Raw genomic sequence first — 24,814 nt, 5'->3', positions numbered from 1 at the left:
AAGTTTAGATGATCAAGAAAACGATAAGTCAGAGCCTGATTTGTAGCATGGTCTGCTTTCCGGGGTGTGGTGAGAGAGGTGAGGGGCCAAGTGGCAGTGTCCACAGCGACACCACCAAGTGTGGAGTTGGCAGGAATGCTCGGGCTCGGCACTGTCCAGCGTACAGATGCGGTAACCAGGGGTGGTTCTCAACTGATACACTTTCTAATTTTTAAACTGATAGTTGTACATATTTGTGGGGCACAGCAGTATGTTTCAAAGCCTGTATACATTGTGTAATGAGCTCTTCAGGCTAACTAGCATATCAGTCACTGGTACATTTATCATTTCTTTGGTAAGAGTGCTCAAAAACCTTCTAGCTACTTTTTTTTGTTGGTTTGTTTGCTTTTTTGAGAAAGGGTCTCACTATGTAGTTCAGGCCAGCTTTGAACTCACTGTGTAGCCTAGGCTGGCCTCAAACTCAGGTGATCCTCCTGCCTCAGCCTTCCAAGTGCTGGGATTACAGGTGTGCACCACCACGCCCAGCTCCTTCTTGCTACTTGTAACTTTATACCCATAGCCTAGCCTCTCCTCTCCCCTTCCCTAGCCTCTAAAAATATTTGATTTTTCACAGATTTCTGTATCATCCTTGTGCAGGGCCTCTTGCTAGTGCTCTCTGTGTTTAGTTTGTGAGCTGCTCTAGCTCTTAACCAGAGACTTTGCTTCCTGCTTCTCCTGGGCATGCTCACCAGTGTCTGGGCATTTTGGATTGTCCCAGCCACTGAGGTGCTGCTGGCATCTGGGGAGTGGAGAGTAGGGGTACTGGTGACATCACTGAAAGCACAAGGCAGCCCCCACAGTGAGGAATTTATATGGCACCAAATGACTACCGAGCTGAGATGGAGAAACCCAGGGGAGACATAAGTAACCTCAAGAGAATAAATAGTAGTAAAATGTAGTAAAATTAATTGCAAAGTGATGAGTTTTGAATATTTGCTACCTTTGTTTCTAACGTGATTCATCTCATTCTGTAAGTTTTTATAACTTTTTTTTCAGCAATGTGGCTTAAACTCGGGGCCTTGTTCATGCTAGGCAAGCGCTCTACCCCTGCGCTGCGCCTCCAGCCTGTGATTTAATTTCTAATGGTGGCTGTGCTTTTTAACTGGTTTGCTAAATTCCTGGACGTGCATGTCCTGTTTGAGCCTACTCCTGCACACTGCTGGGTTCCAGCCTGGACCAGCATCTACCTGGGGATGACGAATGAAGTCCAGAGACATAGCAGTGGGGGATGAACTGAGTATAGTTTAAAAGAACAAAGAAAAGCTCTCGCTAATGAAAAGGGGGCTCCAGGGGAGGACATTGAGGAGCAGTTCAGGGGTTTATATACACTCAATTCAGAGGTTTATATACACTTTATTGGGCTATGTTGGTGGGTGTGCAAAAAATGAGACAGTGAAATAATGCAGTTGCTGCTTTTAGCTAGGCTTCTGACATTGGGGAGAGGAGACCTCCCTTGGACCCTCAGCTTCCCAGGGCATATCTCAGTTTACCCCGGCCCTTGTCCTTTGAAATAGTGAGCTGCTGTTTTTGCTGATTTTATGAGAACAGCCTTTTCCTGCTTCCCTGCCTTGTAGCTTCCTGGTCTCACTAGGTTTATATTCATAGCAGTGAGGGAGACAGACAAGGTTCCTGCTCTCATGGAGCAGACTTTTCTGATGGAAAAGCTTATTAATACAGATAATGATGAACAAATAAAATTCTCCCAACATAATTAAAAATTACCTTTATTGAGGTCTCTTTCTGTGCTAAGTATTGTTCTAAGATGCCAGGGAGAAATAAGATGCTGAATGGTTAGAGACTGGATAGGCCCCTCGTATTAGACACAAGTTCAGGCTGCAAGGGAGGCTGGGAAATGTAGTTTGGGGCTGGCTAACCACAGGCCTACCAAAGACATGGCAGGAAGAACCAGTATGTACATGGCAGGTAGTCCCTGACAGCCATCGTGAGGCTTGAAGGTTGAGGAGGGCTTCATGGGCCACTATGAGGGCTTTGGTTTTGTCTCTGAATGAGAGAGGAAGTTGTGGAGCAGTTTTCAGAGCGTGATGTGACCCGACTCAGGCTTCACAGGCATCTTTCTTGCTGCTGTGGGATGGATCATGGGGGAGCGGAGGGGAAGCAGGAGCCCTCCTGCACTGCTAGTGGGGAGCCCAGTGGCGCAGCACTCTGGAGGCCAGGCGGATTGCTCCTCAAAAGGCTAAAGAGGGCCGGGGATTTAGCTCAGTGGTTCCGCCACCTGCCTCGCAAGTGCAAGGTCCTGAGTTCATTCCCTGGTACCAAAAAACAAACAAAATGTTGGCTATAGCAACACTATTCATAACAGCCATAAAGTATATATCAGATGGATGCTGATATATCCATACAATGGAATATTATTTCATCATTAAAACTAATGGAGTTTTTTTTTTCTTTTCTTTTTTTTTTGGTACCGGGGATCAAACTCCGGTCCTTGCACCTGCGAGCCAGGCAGTGGAACCCAAGCTAAATCCCCGGCCCCTAAAACCAATGGAGTTCTAATGGCCACTTCACCATGGATGAACCTTGAGAATATCATGCTAAGTGATAGAAGCCAGACCTAAAATGCCCCATATTCTATGATCCCATTTACATGAAATGCCCAGAATCTATAGAGATAGAACATGGACTGGTTGTTGCCTAGGGCTGAGTGGAGCAGAGAAATTTGGGTAGGGTGAGATTGACAGTTAAAGGGAATGGTATTTCTTTCTGGGTTGATGAAAATATTCTGAAAATTGATTATAATGATGATTGTACAATTCCATGAGTATACTAAAAACCTGCAGTATGTAATCCTAGCACTCTGGGAGGCTGAGACAGGAGGACCACAAGCTCAAGCCCAGCCTGGACAGCTTAGTGAGACCCTGTCTTTAGAAAAGAGGGGGTGGAGTGGACTGAGAGGAGGTCTGGGGATGTAGCTTAGTGCAAAGGCCCTGGGTTCAATCCTCAGTACCCCCCCCACACACACACACTACTGTATCTCTGGCTCAGAATTCTCAAAATAACTTTAAAAATGGGGGGCTGGGGATTTAGCTCAGTGGTTCTGCTGCCTGCCTTGCAAGCGGAAGGTCCCGAGTTCGATCCCTGGTACAAAAAAAAAATGAGAAGACTGATGGGCAAGATCTTGGCAGCCCCCTTCCCTTTGAGAATGCTTCATTTGCTTTTTTTCTCCTCCTTTTTTGGTCTGTATTGACAGGAAACGGAAGAGAATAAAACAAAAGGATTTGACTACTTACTGAAGGCAGCTGAAGCTGGTGACAGACAATCCATGATCCTCGTGGCGAGAGCTTTTGACACGGGCCAGAACCTCAGCCCCGACAGGTACTGTGGCTGTCACTCAGGTGGAGCTGGCGGGGGTCTGGTGTAGGTGGGCCCTCCCTTTTGGTACCAGGACAGACATGGGTTCCAGTCTTGGCTCCGAACAGTACCAGTCCAGTGACCATGGCCAAAGTAGATACCTCCTGGGACCCGGTTTCTTCATTTCATGAAATGGGAATAATTACAGTCCTGTCTCCTGGGGAGGTTCCGGGACAGGATTCCCATACCTCTCACGGCACCCATAAAGCCAATGGTAAATGGTGGCCATTTTAGCCAGTGTATGTAAAGATTTGCCTGCAGGGGGGCTGTGCGCGTCCTGCCTTCCTGTGGGCCAGTCGGGCTGCATAGTCAGCTTCTGGTGGTGACAGCCGGTAAATGCGCCTGCCTTTGAAAAATGCTCCTGGGAAACTTTTCACCCTTGGGGAGCTAGTGCGGAGTTGAGAGCCTTGGCGGAAGGAGAGTCAGCCAGCCGGCATCTCAGGACGAGGTGCGAAGACCGAGGTCCAAACAAGGCAAGTGGAAGATGTTCGTCCACCCGACCAGCCGGCGTCCACCAGCCGGAGCTCCAGCAAAACCGCACGGGAGACGCCCGAGAATGGAGAAAGCGGAATTGGTGCTGAAAATTCAGAAAAAATAGATGAAAATTCAGATAAAGAGGCAGAAGTAGAAGAATCTTCAGAGAAGATGAAAGTACAAACAGCACTAAAAGTAGAAGAGACCAGGATTTGAAATTTCAGATGGGAGAGCTGGCAACATCCTGACAGGCAGATTCGAATTCTTGGGCATTAATAGACCGTCCATCTCCACCTTCCACGTGCTGCTCCTGCAGACTGAGACTCGAATTGCGGACTGGCGGGAAGGGGCTCTTACTGGGAACTACCTTAAACGAAGGCTTCCGGATGCAGCTGAACAACTAAAACAGTATGAGATGAATGCCACTCTTAAAGGCTGGTCCTGCCACTGGGACAAGGATCATAGACGGCATTTCTGTATAAACGAACAGTCGGGGAGGCTCAGTGGGAGTTCCCAGAGGAGGAGGGGGCGGCGAGGGGAGGAAGGCCATGCACAAGAGAGTAGAGATGAGACTTCCCAAATCCACCTTGAAAGACAAACCTGGCGCTGAGTCAAATGCCACAGAGTCCTCTGAGAATCCCACGGGTTCCCTTTGGGAAGAATCCTTTTCTGGTCATGCGTCGTCTTCATCACTCATGCCACTCACTCCCTTCGGGACCCTGCTTCAGTCCAATATGCCTGTGCTCCAGCCGCCCCTGTCGCTGGCGATGCCGCCACCTCCAGACTCCCCGCCTCACCCACCAGCGCCCCTCCACCCCCGGCAGAGGACGGTGAGATCCAGGAGGTAGAGACGGAGGACGAGGGCAGCGAGGAGCCTCCTGCCCTGGGACAGAGGAGGACACGCCTCTGGAGCCTGCAGCACAGGCCACAGTTGTCACCAGCCAGAGCACTGTGGATGCCGCCGAGTCCAGCTCTCCCTCCACGAAGGTGGTGAAGAGAAAGGCGACGGATACGAGCAGCACAGTGGTTCAGCGCTCAGCCACCATCGGGAGCTCCCCGGTCATCCACAGCCAGCCACCTGTGGCCCCAGGGATTGGACACCAGCCCGTGTCCCTTAGCCACGCAGCTGCAGGCATGGGTCACCAGGCCGGAGGGTTGAGCCTGCAGTCCAGCTACCTGGGCCTTGCAGCCACACCGGCCTTCATGAGTTACACCGAGTGCTCTGTCCCCATGGGAGTGACTGCAGCCTCCCTGCAGCCAGTCCAGGTGCACCCGGCCGCTGCTGTCATAGAGCCATGTCCTTCACCGCCTCCTCCTTCTACACCGCCACCACTGGAGAAGACGAAGAAAGGAAAGAAAGATAAGGCCAAGAAGAGTAAAACCAAAATGCCATCTTCGGTAAAGAAGTGGCAGACTATCCAGCGTGAGTTAGATGAGGAGGAAAACTCAAGTTCCAGCGAGGAGGACCGGGAATCCACAGCCCAGAAGCGCGTCGAGGAGTGGAAGCAGCAGCAGCTGGTCAGTGGCATGGCAGAGAGAAATGCTAATTTTGAAGCCCTTCCTGAGGACTGGTGAGCAAGACTAAAGAGAAGGAAAATGGCTCCAAACACATAGTTTAAATTTTTTAAAAATAATTTTGTTTTGTTTTGTGTTCGGTTCAGAGTCCTAACTAGTCTTACTGTTGTCCAGTAAACTAAATGTTACGGGGGAGCGTGTGCGCTTGCTGGTGAGGCACATTCGCGTAGTGTCGTCCACTCCTGCAGTGTCACGGTCTTGGTTTTACCAAAGGAGGTGATGGGACAGCTGTGACCTGGCTGGCCTTACTCCGATGCTGGCCATCCCGGCACGCCAAGTACGAGCCTGCCGCCTCTGCGGGGCTTGGAGACAAGGGGAGGCCCTGCCTGCCTGCTAGAGCCGAGCTCCGTCCTAACGTGGCCCTGACTTCTACTCCAACAAGTGCAGTTAGAAGCAGCTCTGTCTGCCTTGCTTGGCTTCAGACCCCTCTGCCTGCTGCCTGGGAGCGCTGAGCTGTTGGCCGATGCGCCCAGGAGTCCTGTCTCACAGGCTGGGAGCCCAGTCATTTACGTGCGAGGTGGCACAGTTCCATTGTGATACAGGCAGCAGTGGCCACGGCAGTTCAGATCCTCGGTTTTGAGAGATTTCCCCCAAATACACGGCAGTAAGTGTACCAAGAGCCACTCTGTGTCTAGTGTGTCTGTTGTCGTACCCTGTCCCAGAGTCACCTCCCTGCTCTGTGTGAATGTGGTCTCCATAAAATTCCAGTATTAAAAGGCAGCTTGCTGTTGTACTTTCTGCTGTATCACAATCAGCTAAAGTCACTTTAAACTGAAGAAAAAGCAAATTTTGTTTTAAAGCTGTGTTTATTTTTCCAGTTTCTAACCTTGTAAATTTTGTATATGTGCACTAATAAAACTTTTTATACTTCAAAAAAAAAAAATTTGCCTGAGGAAAAAATCTGAAAGGTTATACAGCATCAGGTTCAGAGTAGGGCTCCTTGGTTGTAGGAGTGTAGGTGATACTGACTTTTCCTACTTTTGTTTTATTTGCGTCATTTCTTACATTTAAGACGGGGGGACGGAAGCAGGCAAGCTCAGGGTGAGTCTTCCACAGTGGTTTTGAGACTCCTGAAGTGTCCATACTTTTCATTTACCCACCAGGCTGAGAAGTCAGGGCTGGTGCCTGCGGTGGGAGGAGGAGAGGGTGGCCCGGCTTCACTCCGGCTCCTTGGCTTGGCCAGTAAGAGATTTTAGAAGTCTGTGGGCAGAGGTTGATTGGGGACTGAACTCATAATGGACCTGTTGCTCGCCCTCTGCAGCTCCCGTTGGAGCCTGACTTCCAGAAGGGAAACAGGAGGGCGGTGCACTGTATAAGACCCCAGGTTAGAAAGTGCTCCTCCTCTTTGGCATCAAGAGCTCATCTCCCTCCCCGAGTCTTGAAGGAAGGTTAGGTCTGTAGTTCTATCCTGTCAGGCTTTCGGGGTAAACCTGGATTTGTGACATCACGCCTATCCCATGGTCCCAACACGCATCAGACGCTAGCTTCCTGTCCTTGGATAACACTTTCAGAGTGTGCCTTGTCGTCACTGAGAACAGGCACCAGGTTGCCTGCCTTTTTGTGTCCCAGTGCTCTGCACAGGACCAGGCTCAGTGACTGAATTAACAAAACATCTCCGTGGTACAGACAGGCAGCTACTTGGGGCCCATGTGATGGGCAGCTAAACTCTAGTTCAGACTGGAAGTTTCTGATTTCAGTTTTTTCAGATTTTAGAATTTTTGCATTTACAAATGAGATATCTTGGGGATGGACTCCAGATCTAAGTGCGAAATTCAATTATGTTTCATGCACACCTTAGACACATAGCGTGAAGGCAATTTTATGTGGTATTTTTTGTGCATCTACAGTGTGTCTTCAGCCTAAATCGGGTGTGGAATTTTGTACTATGGCTCACCTTAGTACTCAGATTTTGGAGCCTTTTGGACTTGGGGTGTTTAGGGATGCATAGCCTGTACTAGTAAGTGGCAGAGCCACAGTTAGGTCTTTCATATCTCTCTCAGTGTGCTCCCGATTCACCTGCTTCCTAGCAGACTTAGAACTACAGTGGCGTGGAGGGAAGATAGACCAGAAAGAACCGATGAGATTGTATCAGATCAAATGCCAGTGTATGTGCTGCCCATTGAGTGCATTGGAGAAGCCAGCCCTGAATATTTACACCTAAGATCCCTAAAAAGTCTTTGCTATCTGTGCTTCCTATTCCTGTCTTTTCTCTACTTTTTATGTCTGTTCTTTTACATTTACGTTTAGTTCTACTTTTAATTTTATTTACGGTGGTGGTTTCTTACTGACTTCTTAGAACTCTTTATATATTAAGGGTATAACCCTTGGTATGTATTTCTCTTTAAAAGAATTATCAGAGATGGCTACCATGCAGGGGGTCACAGATGTCACATAATGACCACTGTTTAATAGGTTTGGGGACACTTTTTGTGTTTTGTTTTTGTTGTTGTTTGTTTTTTTGAGACAGAGTCTTGCTATGTAGTTCAGGCTGGCCTTGAACTCATGGTGATCCTCCTGCCTCAGCCTCCCTAGTACTGGGATTATACAGGTGTACACCACCATGCCTGGCTGCCACACTGGTTTTTAATATTTATTTAACTAAATCTATCAAAATTTTATCTTATAGCTTCTGCTCTAGTCATTTTCTTATTCTTCCTCCTCATTCTAAGCAGCTCCAGCCTCTTCCTTTCAGGGAGCGTTAATTAAGGTCTAGCTATGGATAAGGGCCCAAATTTGTATTTAAGAGGTTTTGGTCCTCTCAGAAGTTCCAATAGGAAAATCCCAAGGCAGGGTGGGCATCCTAACCACTGAGATAATGGGGCAGGGAAAGATTAGGCCCTGTTTTCAGGGAAATTCTGCTTGGTCCTTTAGGACTGAGGGTCAGAGCTGAACGGAGTGAAGTCATCCATTCTGGTGGCTTCTAGTCCAATGTTACAACCATAGTTTTGGGGGTACCTTGCCAATAATTTTCAAATGATTTCCACGTTTAATAAGATAACATGGAGTCAAGGTTAGCTCCTCAATACCATCCCCCCAGCCACTTGTTCATATTTATCCATTCAATAAATGGTTATTGAGCCTGTGCTCTGGGCCAGGCCTTGGGACTGCAGCAGTAAACACAACAGGCAATGGTCTCGTCTTCTTTGGCCTTATGCTCTTGTCAGAGGAGACCGTAATAAACAGGGGAACAAGGAGAATTAAAGGTTACAGTAACTGTTGTAAGAAACGAGGTGTCTGGGGACAGCATCTCCTCAGAGGTGGCATATGACCTGAGACTGGAGGGATGAGGAGCCGGGGTGGGAGGGTTAGGAGAAGAGTGTCCCAAGGCCGGGGCCAGCAGGGCTGGTGTGGACGGCCATGGAGTCTGAGCCCATGAGGGGAGGACAGCAAGTCAGCAGAGCTGCTGCCCCTGGCACGTTTCAGGACCCCTGTGGCCACCCTTAGCTGTGCCTCTCTCTTTGCTCTTTCCTGACGTGCGCTAAGTACTTACTCCCATGGGTTACACCCAAAGAGAACCAGCCCAAGGTGCAGTTAGCTGTGTTACATTGTGTGAGTTTGGCTGGAACCTGTAATGCCCTTGACAGTGGCCACATGCGGCTGCCGAAGGAGGAGCTAGAGGTTGAGGGGCTGAGCGACAGAGGGGTGAGATGCACATGGAGCTGGGAGAGAGCTGGAGCGGGCCACCCAGCAGAGCAGAGAGGGCCTGCGGATTGCTGTTAGCTCAGGTAGTTCCGGAGGCCTCTGCGAAGGGTTTTCTGCCCACCTCTTCTACCTGCGTCACAGGGCAGCTTGGCGAGGACATCTAGCCACTGCTGGTGCCAGCCCACAGGGTGCGTGTGTGCAGTCCCTTTTGTATGAAGGTGTCTCTTGGATATAGCAGTCTCGGGTACTAGAGGTGATGAGTCAGAGGTGGTGGCCCCGCCGGGGTCGTTGGCTGGCCTCCTGCTGGATGCCCCTCTGCGACCACCCTGTCCCCAGGTAATAGCCCTTTTCCTCTTTCTCCTGGCAAGGTGCCTCGACTGGGTGCAGGCCCTGCACTGGTACAACACTGCGCTGGAGACCACAGACTGTGACGAGGGCGGTGAGTTCGACGGGATGCAGGACGAGCCCCGGTACGCGCTGCTGGCCCGGGAGGCCGAGATGCTGCTTGTGGGCGGCTGCGGCCTGGAGAAGGACCCGCAGAGAGCAGGTGGGGCTGATCCCCCAGAGGGGTTTATGCAACTGGTACACAGATACATTTTTTTGCAGTGCTGGGGATTGAACCCAGGGCCTTCACCTTCGCTCCATCCCCAGTACTGTTTTCTTTTTGGTACCAGGGATCGAACTCAGGACCTTGTGCTTGCCAGGCAGGCATGAAACCACTGAGCTAAATTCCCAGCCCTCTCTATTAATTAATTAACTAATTAAATTTTGAGACAGAGTCTTGCTAAGTCACCACATCGTCCAGGCTGGGCTTGAACATGCAGTCCTCAGGCTCAGCCAGAGTGCCGGGATCACAGGTGTGTGCCTGCACAGCCAACTTAGAAACTATTTTCAAACAGGCACAGAGTGTTCTGGTCATTATTCCCTAAACAATGCAATAAGACAACCATTGGCGTAGCGTATGTGTTGTATTAAATATTGTAAGTAATGTGATGCAGTGTAGAGATGATTTAAAGTGTGCCCTTAGAGATACATAGGTTATTTGCAAGTTCTCTGCCATTTTGTTTTGGCATCCGCAGTGGATCCTGAAACTAACCCCCCATGGGCACCAAGGACACTGTGTATTTGTGTTTGGGGGCAGTTCTTTGCAATTTTAAAAATTGAGCTGAAGTTTTCTTAACATAAAATTTAACACTTTTTGTGTGGGGGGGGGGCGGTTACCGGGGATTGAACTCAGGACCTTGTGCTTTCGAGCAGGCGCCGAACCCCTAAGCTAAATCCCTGGTCCTAACATCTTAAAGTGTACAGTTTAGTGGACCGTAGTATTTTCATGGTGTTGCACAACCATCACGAGTGCGTATTTCCAGAACATTCCTGTCACCCTAAAAAGAAACCCGGTGTTAATTAGAAATCCCTCCTGCTCTCCTCCCATTCCTTGTAATCGCTGATCTGCTTTCTGTCTCTATGGATTTATCTGTTTGGGACTTACTACATAAATGGAATCATACAGCATGTGGACTTCTGTGTTTGGCTTCTTTCGCTTAGAATGTTTTCAAGATTCCTCTGTGTTATAAGTTCTTCATTCCTTTTTGGTGCCAAATAATATTCCTTTAATGTATTTACCACATTTTATTTATCAGTTGATGCATAAGTTACATGTATTTTTTTTCTGCTACATCAATGTATTAATCTGCTTGAACTGCCCTATAGCCTAACTGATTCAATGCTTAGGCAACAAACACTTGTTTTTATTTTTTGTGTCTTTTTGAGGCAGAGAGTCTCACTAGGTAGCTCAGGCTGGCTTTGTGCCCCAGCCTCTGCCTCCCAAGTACTGGGATTACAGGAATGTATCACCACACCCAGCTAAATTTTTGTTTTAAACCCAAGATCTCATACATGCTAGCCATAAGTGCTCTGCCACTGAGCTACAGCCCCAGCTCCCAAAATTTATTTCTCAGCATTCTAGAAGGTAGGATGTCCAAGGTACTGGCCAGTGCTGTTTCTAGCAAGGACTGTGTCCCCACATGGCCTTTTTTCTCTATCCAAGTAGAGAACAAGCCCTCCTCTCTTTCTCCTTCAAGGGCTCCACTCTTTTCCATTAGGGCCCCACCCCTACGATCTCACATAACCTTTGTCATGGCCTCTGAGCCCCTACCTCCAGTCACATTATGGATTCAGCGTACACATTTGTGAGTGAGAAGCCCAAAGGGGGTTGTATCCAAATGTCCAGGCTTAAGAGTATTTATTCCATTTTCATACATTCTCAGTTTCTTCTGGAAAAGTCCTCATCCTGGTTCTCATTGGCTCAAATAGAATCACTACTCATCCCTGAACCAATCACTGTGGACCCTGAGATGGCTTACTCTGATTGGCCATGCCTAAGTGTGAACCAATCCACATGGAGGGGAATGGAAGAGTGCTCTAATTGGCCAGATTACATGCCCTCCCCTTGATCTTCAGATTACCCACCCCTATTACCTGGAAGGAGAGGGCACAGGAGTGGTTTGGGTTGCTACAGGAATGCCAGGGTGCTCTCCTGGGAGAGGTGGGGGAGGCAGGGCTGGCAAAGACCAAGGGTGTTTACATCTCTGTGGCCCACTCTGCTCTCGTGCAGGCGACTTGTACACCCAGGCGGCGGAGGCAGCGATGGAAGCCATGAAGGGCCGACTGGCCAACCAGTACTATGAGAAGGCAGAGGAGGCCTGGGCCGAGATGGAGGAATAATGCACCAGGAAAATGACTGCCAGCTGGCCCGAAGCAAAGGGCTAGAAAGGACTCAAGACTCGTTTTATTTGGGAGGGGGAAAGTATTTTTGTGGTGCTGTAAATTGTATTTTGTATTTCACTTTTTGACTCTTGAAAAAGTCTTTGCTACCAGCAGAGACACTACAGCTGTCGCCTAAGACAGTATTTTGGGGGAGTGGGGTTTGAAAATGCAGCCTAACAAACCGACGTATTGTTTTAAGGTTCTGTTTTGATTTTCTTTTATTTTTGGTACCAGAGATCGAACTCGGGACCTTGAGCTTATGAGGCAGGTGGTGGCACCACCGAGCTAAATCCCTGGACTGATTTTCTTGTCGTAAGATGTAAGCGGGTGCTTTTTGGTCTTGGATGAAGATTATTGGGGCTTTGATCACCAGCTTTTCAGGCTGGACTCAAATTTTAGGTCCTGGGAGCCCTAGGTTTTATGGGAAACGTGGAATTGCACTTTTGCTTTCCATGGGATGTGTTTTGTCCTTAGTACAAAGCCTTCTTTCTCCAAGCATTTGGAAGCATGCACAGCATTTATCAGTGGATGTGAGATTGTTCAACACCTAGGCTCTCTTCTTTCTACACTTGGAAAGGGCCTACACGTAACTTGGCATTGTCTCACTTTTTAGTTTAATTTCTTCCCACCACAGAACTGATTTTCTGGCATACAGCCTAATTCCACTTTTTAAAGCATGCTTTTTACTGTGGGCTTTATACAAGAGGTTTGATTTTTGTATGCACACATTCACTACCTCTAGCTCCTGTGTCAGCTCTGTGGAGGAGGGTGCGGCTTCAAGCTTTTCCTTGCATGTCCTCCAGGCAGACGTTATGCCGTACCTCGGTGGCTGCATCTTCGAGGGGACTGAGGTGCCCTTGTCCAGTAGCCCTGGCTCTGTGAAGATGCCCTGCAGAATCCGCTCCCAGCCCTCGTCCTTGACATTTTCTGCTTGAAGCTGTGCTGCTTTTCTTGTCATTTGTGGCAGTCTGCTTTCAGCAGCAGCCCCTTGAGATTTATTGAAGATGTTTGAGAACGAGAGGGCAAGAACTGTAAACACTCATTAATTCCAGTCATTTCCCCAGGGCCAGGCTATGGGTATCTTTATTTAACGACCTTTCTTTTTTTTAAAAGGAGTTCAGATGTAATATTAATATGATTTCAGTTATTTCAAGTAGCCAAGAAACCAGACTGTTTTGATCAACCACAAATGCTAGAGCAGCGACTTTCTTTAAGAATCAAACCCAAAAGAGCAGAGTGTAATACATGAGCCATTCTTACCTGTTCATGAAAACAGGACCCTGAGGGCCAGGGATATTTAGCTCAGTGGTTCCGCCGCCTGTCTCGAAAGTGCAAGGTCCCTGGTTCCATCCCTGGTACCAAAAAGCCCCGCAAAAACACAGGGCCCCGAGCGCCTTAGTGTTGAGCTATGCAGAGTCAGGAACTTGTTCAAGCCTTGGATCTCGAAGTCTGGAGTAGCGCACCCTCCAAGGAAAAAACAAGTAAAGTCAAAATTACCCTTGAAAAGTGCCCCAGTCCACCCAGAAATGACAGTATTCCCAGTTCCTGTGTGCGAATGCTTCACAGCCAGTCTTCTTTTAGAAGTCCACACTACTCACTCTTTTCATGCGTACCAGCTGGCTTGTGGTGAGCTCTGTGTGCTTTGAGCCAGTGCATATAGTTAAACTACACGTGATAAGTGTTGGAAGCAGCTTTACTGAGAGGTATCTCTTCAGAGTAATCAAGCATCCTGATTCATGCTTTCTTCTTGTTTTAGCCAACTTCTTCTCTCTGCAATTTTAATATGCAAATAATTATGTTTTCTGACTACTACCTGTCTAATTTCTCAGTTGCATGTCGTCTCTTCTCTAGCAGGAATTGGCAGACTTTTTGGTAAAGAGCCAGACAGTAAAGACTTTGGGCTTTACCAGCCACCCGGCCTCTGTTGGAACTACTCAACCCTGTTGAAGTGCAAATTGGCATAGCTGCGTGAATGTGGCTAGTGTTCCAATAAAACTTTATTGACAAAAAGTAGTGGCCCTCTTGGGCCATAGTTTGTCAACCCTTGCTCTCACCCTTAGCCAAGAGCTACTTTTTAAAGTCCTGAAGGCAGGGGCTGTCCCAACTTTGTTTAAAAACACAGTGCCCCAGCCGAGTTGGTACTGCATGAATGTGTGAACAAACGGAGCCGGCTGTAATCACTGCACTCTTTTTGAGGCTCTGCTTCCTCCAATCAATACTTGGTTGTCTGGATTGCCTGAGATGTCACGCCTGCACTTCCATTCCTGCCCACACACGTGGCCTTGCTGTCAGGAGATGGTCTCTTTCTCCTCCGAAGGCTGGGACGACCTGGACACAGCCACACAGATGTGGCTTCCTCTCGCAGTGCTGGGGATGGAACCCAGGGCCTCACACAGACTAGGCAAACACTCTCCCCACTGAGCTAGGTCCCCAGTCCTTTTTGAGACAGGATCTTGTTAAATTGCCTGGGCTGGGCTTCAACTTGGGGTCTCACTGCCTCAGCCTCCTGAGTAGCCAGGATTACAGGTGCGCACCATGGCTCTAGGCAGCAAGTATTTCTATAAGGACTCCTGAGAGCAAAAAAGAATCATGCAAGATGTTGAGATCCTTCTGCTCCAGCAGAAGCGCTGACACAACCTTCAAAAATTAGTTCAGTGCCTTCTAAAGCAGGTCAGGACATCTTTTTCCACAAGAGTAGGCATGGCAAAAAAAAAAAATAAAGCAAACCCAGGACATTGCAGCCCAATTAGGAAGACATCAGTGACTATCTTCAAGCTCCAGAAGCATGTCAACAAGTCCAGATGAGCAGAGCCAGGATTATCTGGTGCCTTGTTTCTCAGATGGAGACACCAGGCTCTCAGTAGATCCTCTCAGGTAAATACTGCTGGAGGATCCTGGGGATGACATTTAAAATGAAACTGGACTTTACTACATGTAAAAGAAAAATTAACTAGAGCTGGGGATGTAGCTGGTAGAGCACTTGCCTAGCATGCCTGAGGCCCTGTGTTCAACCCCAGAACTGTAAAAAATAAATGTGGGTGGGCTTTCTGGCTATAAGAAAGAAGGAAAGAACTCCTAGATTCCAGTGCTTCAGAATATCCCCCTCCTTCTCACCCGAGGCGTTGTGGAAGTTTATCTTCCAGTGCTCTTGTTTTAATGATTTCATTTCCTTCTGTCCCAGCAGCTTTGCCTGTGGACTGACATGTTTTACAGTCAACATTGTTTACGCAAGTCTGAGGAGGCAGAGAAGGAAACAAGATGACAATATGCATGTTCTCTGTGTGGATTTGTATCTCTTGTGTTTCTGGTCTCTGAGGTAAACATTTCATCTCCTCAAGGGGGCCCTGAGTGGGACCCAGAAAAGTGACGAGTTACAGATTTATTTTTGTATATGTACTAAATTCCACTTTATCTTCCCAAATAAAATGGTTTCTTTCTTTCCTATCTCAAATTCAAATGCCTCCTAGAGGCTGAATACAGTAAACTGGATGGTCATACTCCCTCAGAAAGGGGCGGCTGTGATTCACCTTCACCGGAAGTGTGGGCCCAAAGTAGAGACCCATTTGTAGTTTAAGAGCTGCTTTAAAAAAATTTTTTTTTAATTTTTACATATGATATCCTGATTTTTAACATTTGTAATAAATTCTAATAAAGCCTTTCAGATTTGGCCCTTGTGCTGTCAGTTTGCTTTGGATAAAATATAATATATAAGCCTCTCATTTCTTGATTTGCTCACCTGTGAAACAGAATAATCTTTGCCACTACGAGATTGTTATTAGCCTCAGGGAAGATAAAATATGTTTGAGTGCTTTTGGGGCCGAGTAGGGATTCAACCTGGGGTCCTTAGACTTAGCTACACCACCAGCTCTTTGTTTATTTCTGAGACAGGGCCAAGCTTCAGAAAAACCTTAGTTGTTGATGTGATCCTTTAGTTTCTTGCATTGGTGGCAGTTGAACCCAGGGTTCCCTGCTAGGCAAGTGCTCTACCCTTGAGCCCCACCCCCAACCCATATTCATATGGGGATAGACTCAGTAGTTTGTGCACTGACATCCTTTGTATGAGGTATCTATTTTGGGGGGATGGAACAGGGTCTTTCTAGGTAGTTCAGGCTGGCCTTGAACTCACTATGTAGCCCAAGATGGCCTTAAACTTGCTGCCATCCTCCTGCCTCAGCCTCCTGAGTGCAGGGGTTACAGGTGTGCACCATCATGCCAGGCTCAAGCTAATAGCTTTCTAATTTTTAGAAATCTGAAGCCAGGCACAGTGGCAGATGTCTGTAATCTCAGCACTTGGGAGGTTGAGGCAGGAAGAGCACCGTGAGATTGAAGCCAGCCTGGGCTACATAGTGAATTCAAGATCAGCCTGAACTACACAGCAAGACCCCAACTCAAAAAAAAAAAAAAAAAGAAAGTTGAGCATTAGCAAAATTATGCATGGTAGATTGGACACACATACATTTAGGTCTAATTGCTTCTAAATCCCCAATAGTGACAGGAGGGGAATTTTATAATGGGGTAAACACACAAAGATGAGAAAGAGGAATCAATACCAATACAGTTTGGCATGCTGGAGAGTGGATGTGCTACGTCTGGGGAAGGGTGTACGCCAGGCCACGCCACGCCACGCCACGCCAGACCACTGCTCTGCTGGAACATGTGGCTCCCGGCAGTCCTAACCCCAGCGTCGGTAGACATGAAAGAGCAAAGTTTAAAAGAAAAAATTTAGCCAGGGATTTAGCTCAGTGATTCTGCTTCCTGCCTCATAAGTGCAAGGTCCCGAGTTCGATCCCTGGTACCAAAAAAATAAAATTTATTTGAAGGTGAGGGAAAGGGGGAAGAGAGAGAGATGGGAGACAACTACTCTTGGACCAGTAGGGAGTATGCGAAGGGGAAAAGCTTTGAGTACCAACGTGGAAATATTTTTCATGCGTAAATTAAAATATTGTATAAAATTATATTCAGGCAATGAATATAAGGTATGCAGTATGTGGAACATAGGTGAATTCTATGTTTGGACTTGGGTCCCATCCCCCAGATGTCCCATTATGTATATGTAAATACTCTAAAATTCAAACTCTGAAATGCTTCAGGTCCCTGGCATTTTGGGTAAGGGATATTCAACCAGAAAATGGGAGAGAGGATGCCAGGAAGGCAAAAACAACAGATTTCTACCTGGAAAGATGATTCCATTTGAGGAGGGAAAGGAGAGCCCCAAGGTTTACAGGGAAGGGATAAGAAAGCGTTTCAGGTGGTTTAAGTGCAAGCACATGTCAATATTTTATCGCGCATGGTCTTGTTGCAAGTGAAAACCCACTGGGAGGTTAGTTCCAAGATTTGAACCTGGTAGGGACACTAAAAAAATTTACTTTTAATTATACAGGTACCTCCGTAGAGTAACTTGCATAATCTCAAGTACATGTACAGTTTAATGGATTTTTACATATGTAGACATGTTAGTGCAACTACCCCATTCAACATATAGAATATCTGTAGACCACAGAAAGCTCTCTTGGGCCCCCTCCCAGGCAGTACCTCTCTACACCAACCCACTCTTCTGACCTCTATTTGCTAGAGACATTTTCTAGCCATGTCTTCAGTAGATGGTTGCTCCTTTTTTGTTTTCTTTTGAGACAGTCTCACTCTATAGTACAGGCTGGCCTTGAACTCATTATGTGGCTCAGGCTGGCCTCCAACTCCTGGCGATCCTCCTGCCTTAGGCTCCCCTGTGCTGGGATCACAGGCGTGCGCCACCACTCCCGGATTGCTCCTGTATTTTACAAAATTCCTTTAAAACCAACAAACTGGGCTGGGTATGGTGGTGCACGCCTATAATCCCAGCACAGGGGAGACTGAGGCAGGAGAATCAAGTTCGAGGTCAGCCTGTACTACATAGCGAGACCCTGTCTCAAAAAACCAAACCAAGCAAACAAAAGCCCAACAAACTTTCCCAGAACAATAAAATCTTTGCAAATATGTTGAAGGTGGATGAAGAAAACAAAACAAAATAAATAGATTAAGGAAAGGGGAATGGAATTAATATGAGAAAAGGAAAAAATGGAAACAAAGTCTTTGTAAATAGGGAGGGGTGGAGGGGTTGAAGGGAGGGCAGGGGAATGGGGAAAAAATAAGAACCAAGAGAGATTATGTAAAGGCACAAATCTTCATTGATGAATGTCATATTATATACCTAAAATATACCAATAAAATTAATTTTTAAAAATAGACTAAGGAAGGATTGAAGGAAGGAGAAATATGGAATGCCCAAATGTTAGGAGATGTATCACTGGATATTAACTGGAAACTGGAACCATGGCACTGAAGAGTGTAATAAAAATCAGTACAAAACCAGAACTCTACTTCAAAGAGCGTGATTTGTATGGGTTGCCAGGAACGTGTCCAAAGCATCAGCAGGGTTTGGATTACTGCCTGATTCTGCCAGTGAGTGACTTGCTCACTGCGCTGTGCTGAACTAATGTGGAAGGACATTACTGCAGAGATGAGGGAGATTTGAGATTTCTTACAACAATAAATGTGAAAAGTCAAGTGAAGTGGTTTATTTCCCAGAATATCATCCTAAAATGGACTCAGGAAGAAGTAAAAAACCTGAAAAAAAGAGAAACAGTCACTAAAGATCATATACTTTGGCAATATGTAAAATGGAAAATATACATATGATGCAGCAATTCTAATTCTGGTATCCTACCAGACTAGACACAGACACATACACAAAGAGCCATGTGCAGATATTGTCTGCCATATTGTATGTCCTGACAGAAATTCAGGAAACAATATTGTTCACACCATGGAATGAATTATCATAATAAACCTAAAAAAAGTTGGAGTGAAAAATAAATTTTTTTAATAGGCAAAGCACCCTAATTTTAGAAAGATATTGATACAATGTAAAACAGAAAATCATAGTGTGTAGTGTTCATGAATACACACATGTAAAAGTATAAAAGATTATTGGAAAGTTACACATCAAATTCACATTAGTTATATGTAAGGGAGGATGTTTAGACAACTTTATTTGGAAAGTCCTAACAGTCTAATATATTTTAAAATGATTTTTAAAAGGACAACATGTTCCTATCATTACTCCTGTAATTTAATAAGTATATACATAGGAAAAAGAATTGGAAACAAAAATGCCACAATATTAACAGTAATTAATTTCTTTCCAGGTCATGGGAATATAGATGACTATTTTTTCATTGTATTTTTCCCAGTCTTTTAAAATATCCATATCCATATCAACAGGGCTATATATATATATATATATAAAATTTTTATTGCTTTAAGTTACTAAGTTTGTGGTAATTTGATGTAACAGCTGTAGTAAACTCATATAGGGGCATTTTTTTTTTTTTTTGGTACTGGGATCAAACTTGGGACCTTGTGCTTGCAAGGCAGGCAGTGGAACCATTGAGCTAAATCCCCAGCCCCTAGGGCTAGATATTTTAAAATATTATTTAAAACATTGGCGAAAAAAACTGCCAATTTTAGATATATACTAATAGTATAATATTTATGTTAACAACTCATACATGATGAAAAACAAAACTATTTTGTATGGGGATATATATGCACGTAAATTCACACCAAGAGGTCTTTTGCGAAGGAAATTAGGTTGGGAGTCAAAGCTCAAAGAACATTTGTAACTTATCTGCAAAGTTTTAACATTATTTACGCCACCAACAATTTTTAAAATTTTTTTAATGCAATCAGCAATTTAAATTCATTATTTTTCGGAGAGAAGTGCCCGGGCCAGCTCCCTCAGTTTGACCGTCAGAGCTCCTGGTACGGGTTACTTCCAGGATCAATCTTTACTCCTGAGACAACTAATTCGGGTCTTGTTGGCACTGTAGGTTAACCAAGAGGATCTTCGCGGTAACCCTCTGATTCAGAATACAGATTCTTTTAAGAATCTCTTTTTTGTTCTAAAACCTATTGCCAACAATCTTGAATGCAATTATTGAAGCAAATATTTTGTTTCAAATATATGGCGTATTATAAATATCTCTATTGGAATCTGGTGAGGCACTTAGCGAAGTATCTCCGATGATATAATTTGGAGAAATTAAATCTGTAAAAAGACATTAAAGGAGCCCTTAGAAAACAGTTTTAACACATAGGTAGCGTGGCCGAGCGGTCTAAGGCGCTGGATTAAGGCTCCAGTCTCTTCGGGGGCGTGGGTTCGAATCCCACCGCTGCCAAGGTCGAACTTTTGTTTCTCCTCCGTTTGTAGCCGGCTCCGTTTTGCGGCCGCACCGGCGCCCTCTGCGGTCCGTCTCGGGCTCGCGTCCTGAATGGCTGGGTGGAAGGAGGGGGCGGGCCCGCGCACGCCGGGGCGGGGCATTGTGGGTAAGAGGAAGCGCGAGGGCCGGCCCGCTCCCCCCACGTGTCCGCCGGAGTTTCTCACTGGCAACATGGCGGCCGCCTGAACCCTCAGCCGGGCTGCCGTCGCTGCTGCAGAGCTCGGGTATCTGCGCCTCTGGCGCCGCCCGCGTGCGGCCTTGGCGGCGGGGTGAGTCCTCGTTCGCAGCGCCGGGGTCGGGCTTGAGCCGCCGCTCTCGCGAGGTGGGGCCGCACTGCGCTCCGTCTTAGGCCTTCGCCGCGCCGAGGGGCTAGGGGCTCCGGGGAAGGGGAGGGCGGCGGGCAGGCGGGCGCAGCGGACCCGGCCGGCCGGGGAGCCGAGGAGGCCGCTGCCGAGGCTTCCGGCGGTGACTCAGGGTCCTATCGCCCTGCCCCGCCCGGGCCCTCTCCCGTGGAACACCTGTCCGAGGGCGGCCGGTGTCGGCCGGCGTGGCGGCTCGGGGTGGGCGGGGGACGGCGACCTGACCGCCGCGGAGCAGCGACGCCCGTTGGACGGCGCTGCCGCCCCGAAGGGCAGGGGGAGGGAGGTACCTGCGCCCGCCGGGCCTCTGCTCGCAGCTGAACCCGGTCAGCCGCTGCCCGGGAGGCCTGGACGCCTCGGTCAGCCAATCGGGCGGCCAATCGCTGCTTGCTGGGAGACAGCTCGGGGCTGCGCGGACGGTCTCGCCCCTCGTTGAGAGGCGGTGTCAGGGAGTAGGCAAGGTCGCTCCAGTACGTCAGTCAGACTCGCTGGGCCTGGGCTGAAGAGGAGACCTTAGCAATCTCCTGTCATCTGTGAAACGGGGGTAATGGGGACTCCTACGTTAGAGGGCGGTCAGACCGGCGAGGCTTCGTTTACAGGGCTTCATTCGTGGCTGAGTCTTAGCCTCTGTATCGGAAGAAAATATGTTTGCCACGTAATAACAAACCGTCCCGCCGGTTGCATTTATTGCTTTATTTGATGATCGCTGCGGGCGGTCCGTACTTTGTTATCCCTGTTTGGGGGATGAAAATACGAAAGGATACCCAGCTGAGCCAATTCACGTGAGGCCAACTGAGTAGTGGAGGTTGGATTTGAACCTGCGCAGTGTCGTTTCAGAGGCCAGCTTCTTAGCCACTGTACCATACTGCCTATTGCTGGAGAGATGTGCGGCATAGTGGTTAAGAACAAGAACAGGCATCTTTGACATCAGCCAGACCTGGGTTTCTGTTTTGGTTATACTGTTCTCAGGCACTGTGATCTTGGGCAAGTTGGTTACTCTCGGAACCTCTTCCCTCCTTTCTGTATTAGGGGTGCTACGTCTCGACTTCTAGGGCTAAAGCAAAGATTAAATGTAAATTGTTTATTGTTATTATATCGGGTGTCTGCTTGTGCTAGGCTTTGTTTAGGTATTGTGAAAACAGCAGTGATTTTTTTTTTTTAAAGAAAGTAATGATCCGCATGACAACCCGAAGTATTATCTCCATTTTGTGAGGGAACTGAAGCATTGAGAGTCCTTCATGGAGTTTACTTTCTGGTGCAGAAGACAGCCCGTGAGCAAATGGGGCAGGAAGTTCCAGGTTGTCATACAACTACTAAAGAAAGCAAGGAGTTGTGGTAGTGGTTGGAAGGAGTTTGGAGAAGGCTCTTTAAAATAGGGGGTTGTGTGCGGGGGAACCTGTCAGTCCTGAGGGGAGGGTGGCGGTTATATCTAATGAAAAAAGAGCCAGTAATAGTACTTGGGAGGCTGAGACAGGAGGACCGCCAGCCTGAACTACATAGTGACCCTGCCTCAAAAAATAAACCAAAAAAGCCAGTCCTGGGAAGCTCTGAGGGAAATAGCTGATGAGCGGAGGTCCTGAGGTGGGCTGAGGCGTGGCTTGGTGGAGGGCCCCGCAAGTGGCCACTCTTGTCAGGGGGAGGTGGTTAGGAGGATGCAAGGAGCCTCTGGTGCCTTGAGGGAGCCGTGGAAAGGAGTTGGGATTTTATGTGACAGCTGAAAGGTTTTGAGCACAGGAATGGTGGTTTGCTTTATTACAAAGACTGGCAGCTGCTGGGAGAATTGAAGGTGGGAAAGAGGGGCCCTAGGAAAGCTTGTTGGATCATTGCTTTTCAAAGTTGCAGGTCAAGATTTATTAGTGGGACGTAAATTAACCTAGCGAAATTGTCACCAGCATTTTCCCCCCCCTCTACTACAAGGGATCGAACCCAGGGCCTTGGCACTGAGCGACATCCTTGACCCTTTTTTAATTTCTTTTTTTAAGGCAGGATCTAAGTTGCTAAATCCGATCTTGTGATTCCCCTTCCTTAGCCTCCCAGAGTGCTTCAATTACAGGCAGGCACCAAGTTAGCATTTTTATTTGGAATGTACGAGGCTAGAAAACATCATTGCCTCACATGTATCATGGACAATAATGGGTATGTACGGCAAACCTTGTTTCCATTACATAACTGTGTGTGTGTTCTGGGTCATTCATGCGTTTCTTCCGGTGGGTCTTAGGAGAAACTTTGAAAGCCACTGAGTTGAATCTTGTTGTCTGAGAGGCGGAAGGGAGGTGGCAGCCTTTGCAGTAGTCCAATCAGATGTGGGATCCGGAGGAAGAGCTCCAGCCCTCCAGCTGAGAGAACTCAGAGAGGATCACCCAGATCCCAGGGTAGACAGGGCTGGCCGAGGCCCAGGGCAAAATAGCCTTGTAAGGATCCCTGTGTCTCAGGAGTGTGCTCTGTGCTCCTGCTCTGCTCGAAGTCCACCATCAGTTGATAGGGAACCAGCTGCAGAGAGGGTCGGTGCTTGACGTTATGTCTGTGAAATTCGGCAGCCCGTGCCTTTAGCCCCCCCACCCCAGCAGGCACCTAAAACTGTCCATTTGATGGTTCTGATTCTCACCCAGTCTCCATCACTTTCCCTCCAGTCTTGCTTTCCACTTGCTCCTGATCTTCCTGTGCTCAGAACCCTTACACAGCTCCTGTTACGTATGCATGAGTTCAGACAAGTAGACATTGAGTTCCCGCTGTGCTCTAGGCCCTGGGGATACGGCAAGGGGCAAAAGAGAGTGCCTCTCTGCCTGCATGGAGCTTGCAGCTTGGTGGCAGTGGGGACCGATGCAGAACAGAAAAAGAAACTGTTGCGGAGAAAACCAGAGCAGAAAAGGGAGTTGGGGGCAGTTTGGAATTGTGAATAGCAAGGAAAATTCTGGAAGAGGTGAAGGAGGGAGCCCTGCGGTGATTGTGGGTTGGGGGGGAGGCCAGCAGGGAGTGAGTCTGAGGGTTGGGAGGCTCCGTGGGATCCTGAAGCCTGGCTCTCAGCTGTACGGGGAGCCTTGGCAGGGCGCTAGGATGGGACCCAGTTGTTGATGGCTCACTGGCTGTGGGGTCACGCAGTGATTGCAGCGGGAAAGGTGGGAGCGTGGAGACCCGCAGGAGGCTGTGGCTGCGATTGGAGCTGGCTGGGCCGGGAGGCGGAGCCTGCGAAGGTAGGGCCGGCGGGGTGTGCTGGGGTGCGATGAGAGAAGGAAGCAGCGGGTGCTGCCCTTGTTTTGCCCCGGACAGCCTGAGGTAGAGCGTGGTCCCCACAGGTGCGGTGAGTTACGTCTCGTCTCGTAGGGTCTGGGGAGGGCCTTGGCTGACAAGGAATCTTTTGGGGAGCTCTTGTGGCCCTTTAAGTATTAAGTGGTTTGAGTGGTCAGTAGATGAAGACACGTGGGAACCGCTGCGGTCTGTGGGTGCCCAGCTGCCCACCTAGCCATGGCTGTCCCTGCCCTTTGGGTCAGTGAAAGGTCAGCCCTGTGATTGCAGAGCAGCAGCCTTCCTTACAGGGACTAGCGGATGTGCTGCCTGTTGCTGGAATCCCTTTTCCCCCTTGCTGTCCTGGCTTGTCCAACTCCTCCTGTCCTTCAAGCCTAGCTCTTATGCCCCCTTCCCCAGCAGGGAGGCCCTGCCCTCCATGGAGCCTTCTAGCCCGTAGCTGTCACCTTAAGTCCTAAGACCCGGATTTGAAGTTTAGTGGGTTGTCTTGCTTGCTGTGTGACTTTGAATAAGCACACGTCAAGGGTCTCTGACTTCATTTCTGGATCGTAAACAATCAGAACAATGGGGACAGTCAAGCCGGCTCATAGGGTGCTTACATTGAATATGGGGGAGAAGAGTGTGTGAAGAGTAATTTTTAGATCAAAAACACGGAAGGAGTTGCCTCACTCAGGGTTACGATTAAGTCAGCTTGAAAATCAAGTACCAGGGCAGAGTCCCCGCAAGGCCTTTGGACTACCTGTCTTCCCATTTGACACCTGGCTCCTCCTTTTTTTTCTTTTTGTTGGTACTGGGGATCGAACACGGGACCTTGTGCTTATGAGGCAGGCGCCAAAACCACTGAGCTAAGTCCCCGGCCCTGACCTGGCTCTTCTTTAAAGCTTCCCTGTGGCTGGCAGGTCCTGAGTGTTTTAGTGGTGGCCGTGGACCAGCCAGCCTCCCTTCTCTGGCCTAGCTGAGCAGCCAAGAGACCTGTCAGATGGACATTTATTTTTTCCTAGAGGCGCAGCCCACCTGTGTTGGCTCAGGGCGACTTGTTTGCACCCATTGTTTGCTTGTGTCTGGCTTTCTAGTTTGTTTTCTCCCTTT

General features: G+C 48.0%; 2 protein-coding genes, 1 non-coding gene and 2 pseudogenes across 12 annotated transcripts in view; 4 read left to right on the top strand and 1 right to left on the bottom strand.

Moving 5' to 3' along the window:
• Positions 1-14,586, top strand: part of Eef2k (eukaryotic elongation factor 2 kinase) — a 61,348-nt gene extending 46,762 nt beyond the window's left edge. For both annotated transcript variants that reach the window (XM_004855912.4, XM_004855913.4), the window contains exons 16-18: positions 3,248-3,372; positions 9,468-9,646; positions 11,714-14,586. In XM_004855912.4, the coding sequence (XP_004855969.2) occupies positions 3,248-3,372; positions 9,468-9,646; positions 11,714-11,823 (414 nt within the window). In that variant the 3' untranslated portion in view covers positions 11,824-14,586. The remainder of the gene's footprint in view (positions 1-3,247; positions 3,373-9,467; positions 9,647-11,713) is intronic.
• LOC147828651 (U6 spliceosomal RNA) lies at positions 592-685 on the bottom strand (annotated as a pseudogene).
• LOC106010351 (formin-binding protein 4 pseudogene) lies at positions 3,493-5,619 on the top strand (annotated as a pseudogene).
• A 5,413-nt stretch (positions 14,587-19,999) lies between the features above and the next one.
• On the top strand, positions 20,000-20,081 carry Trnal-aag (transfer RNA leucine (anticodon AAG)). The gene has a single exon. It is a non-coding gene; the product is annotated as a tRNA-Leu (tRNA).
• A 131-nt stretch (positions 20,082-20,212) lies between these two features.
• Polr3e (RNA polymerase III subunit E) overlaps positions 20,213-24,814 on the top strand; it is a 28,129-nt gene continuing 23,527 nt past the window's right edge. For 4 of the 9 annotated variants that reach the window (XR_015450449.1, XM_087209117.1, XM_087209118.1 and 1 more), the window contains exon 1: positions 20,258-20,392. The gene's annotated coding sequence lies outside the window, so the exon portion shown is untranslated. The other 5 variants (XR_015450450.1, XM_004855917.4, XM_087209120.1 and 2 more) reach the window with 4 other exon arrangements.

Source organism: Heterocephalus glaber, unplaced genomic scaffold, assembly GCF_053883595.1.
Source record: "Heterocephalus glaber isolate CG9 unplaced genomic scaffold, H.glaber_assembly_v1.0 deba00000943, whole genome shotgun sequence".
Classification (NCBI taxonomy): domain Eukaryota; kingdom Metazoa; phylum Chordata; class Mammalia; order Rodentia; family Bathyergidae; genus Heterocephalus; species Heterocephalus glaber.
The sequence above is the reverse complement of the archived record's forward strand: the minus strand, read 5'-3'. Positions and strand labels throughout refer to the sequence as shown.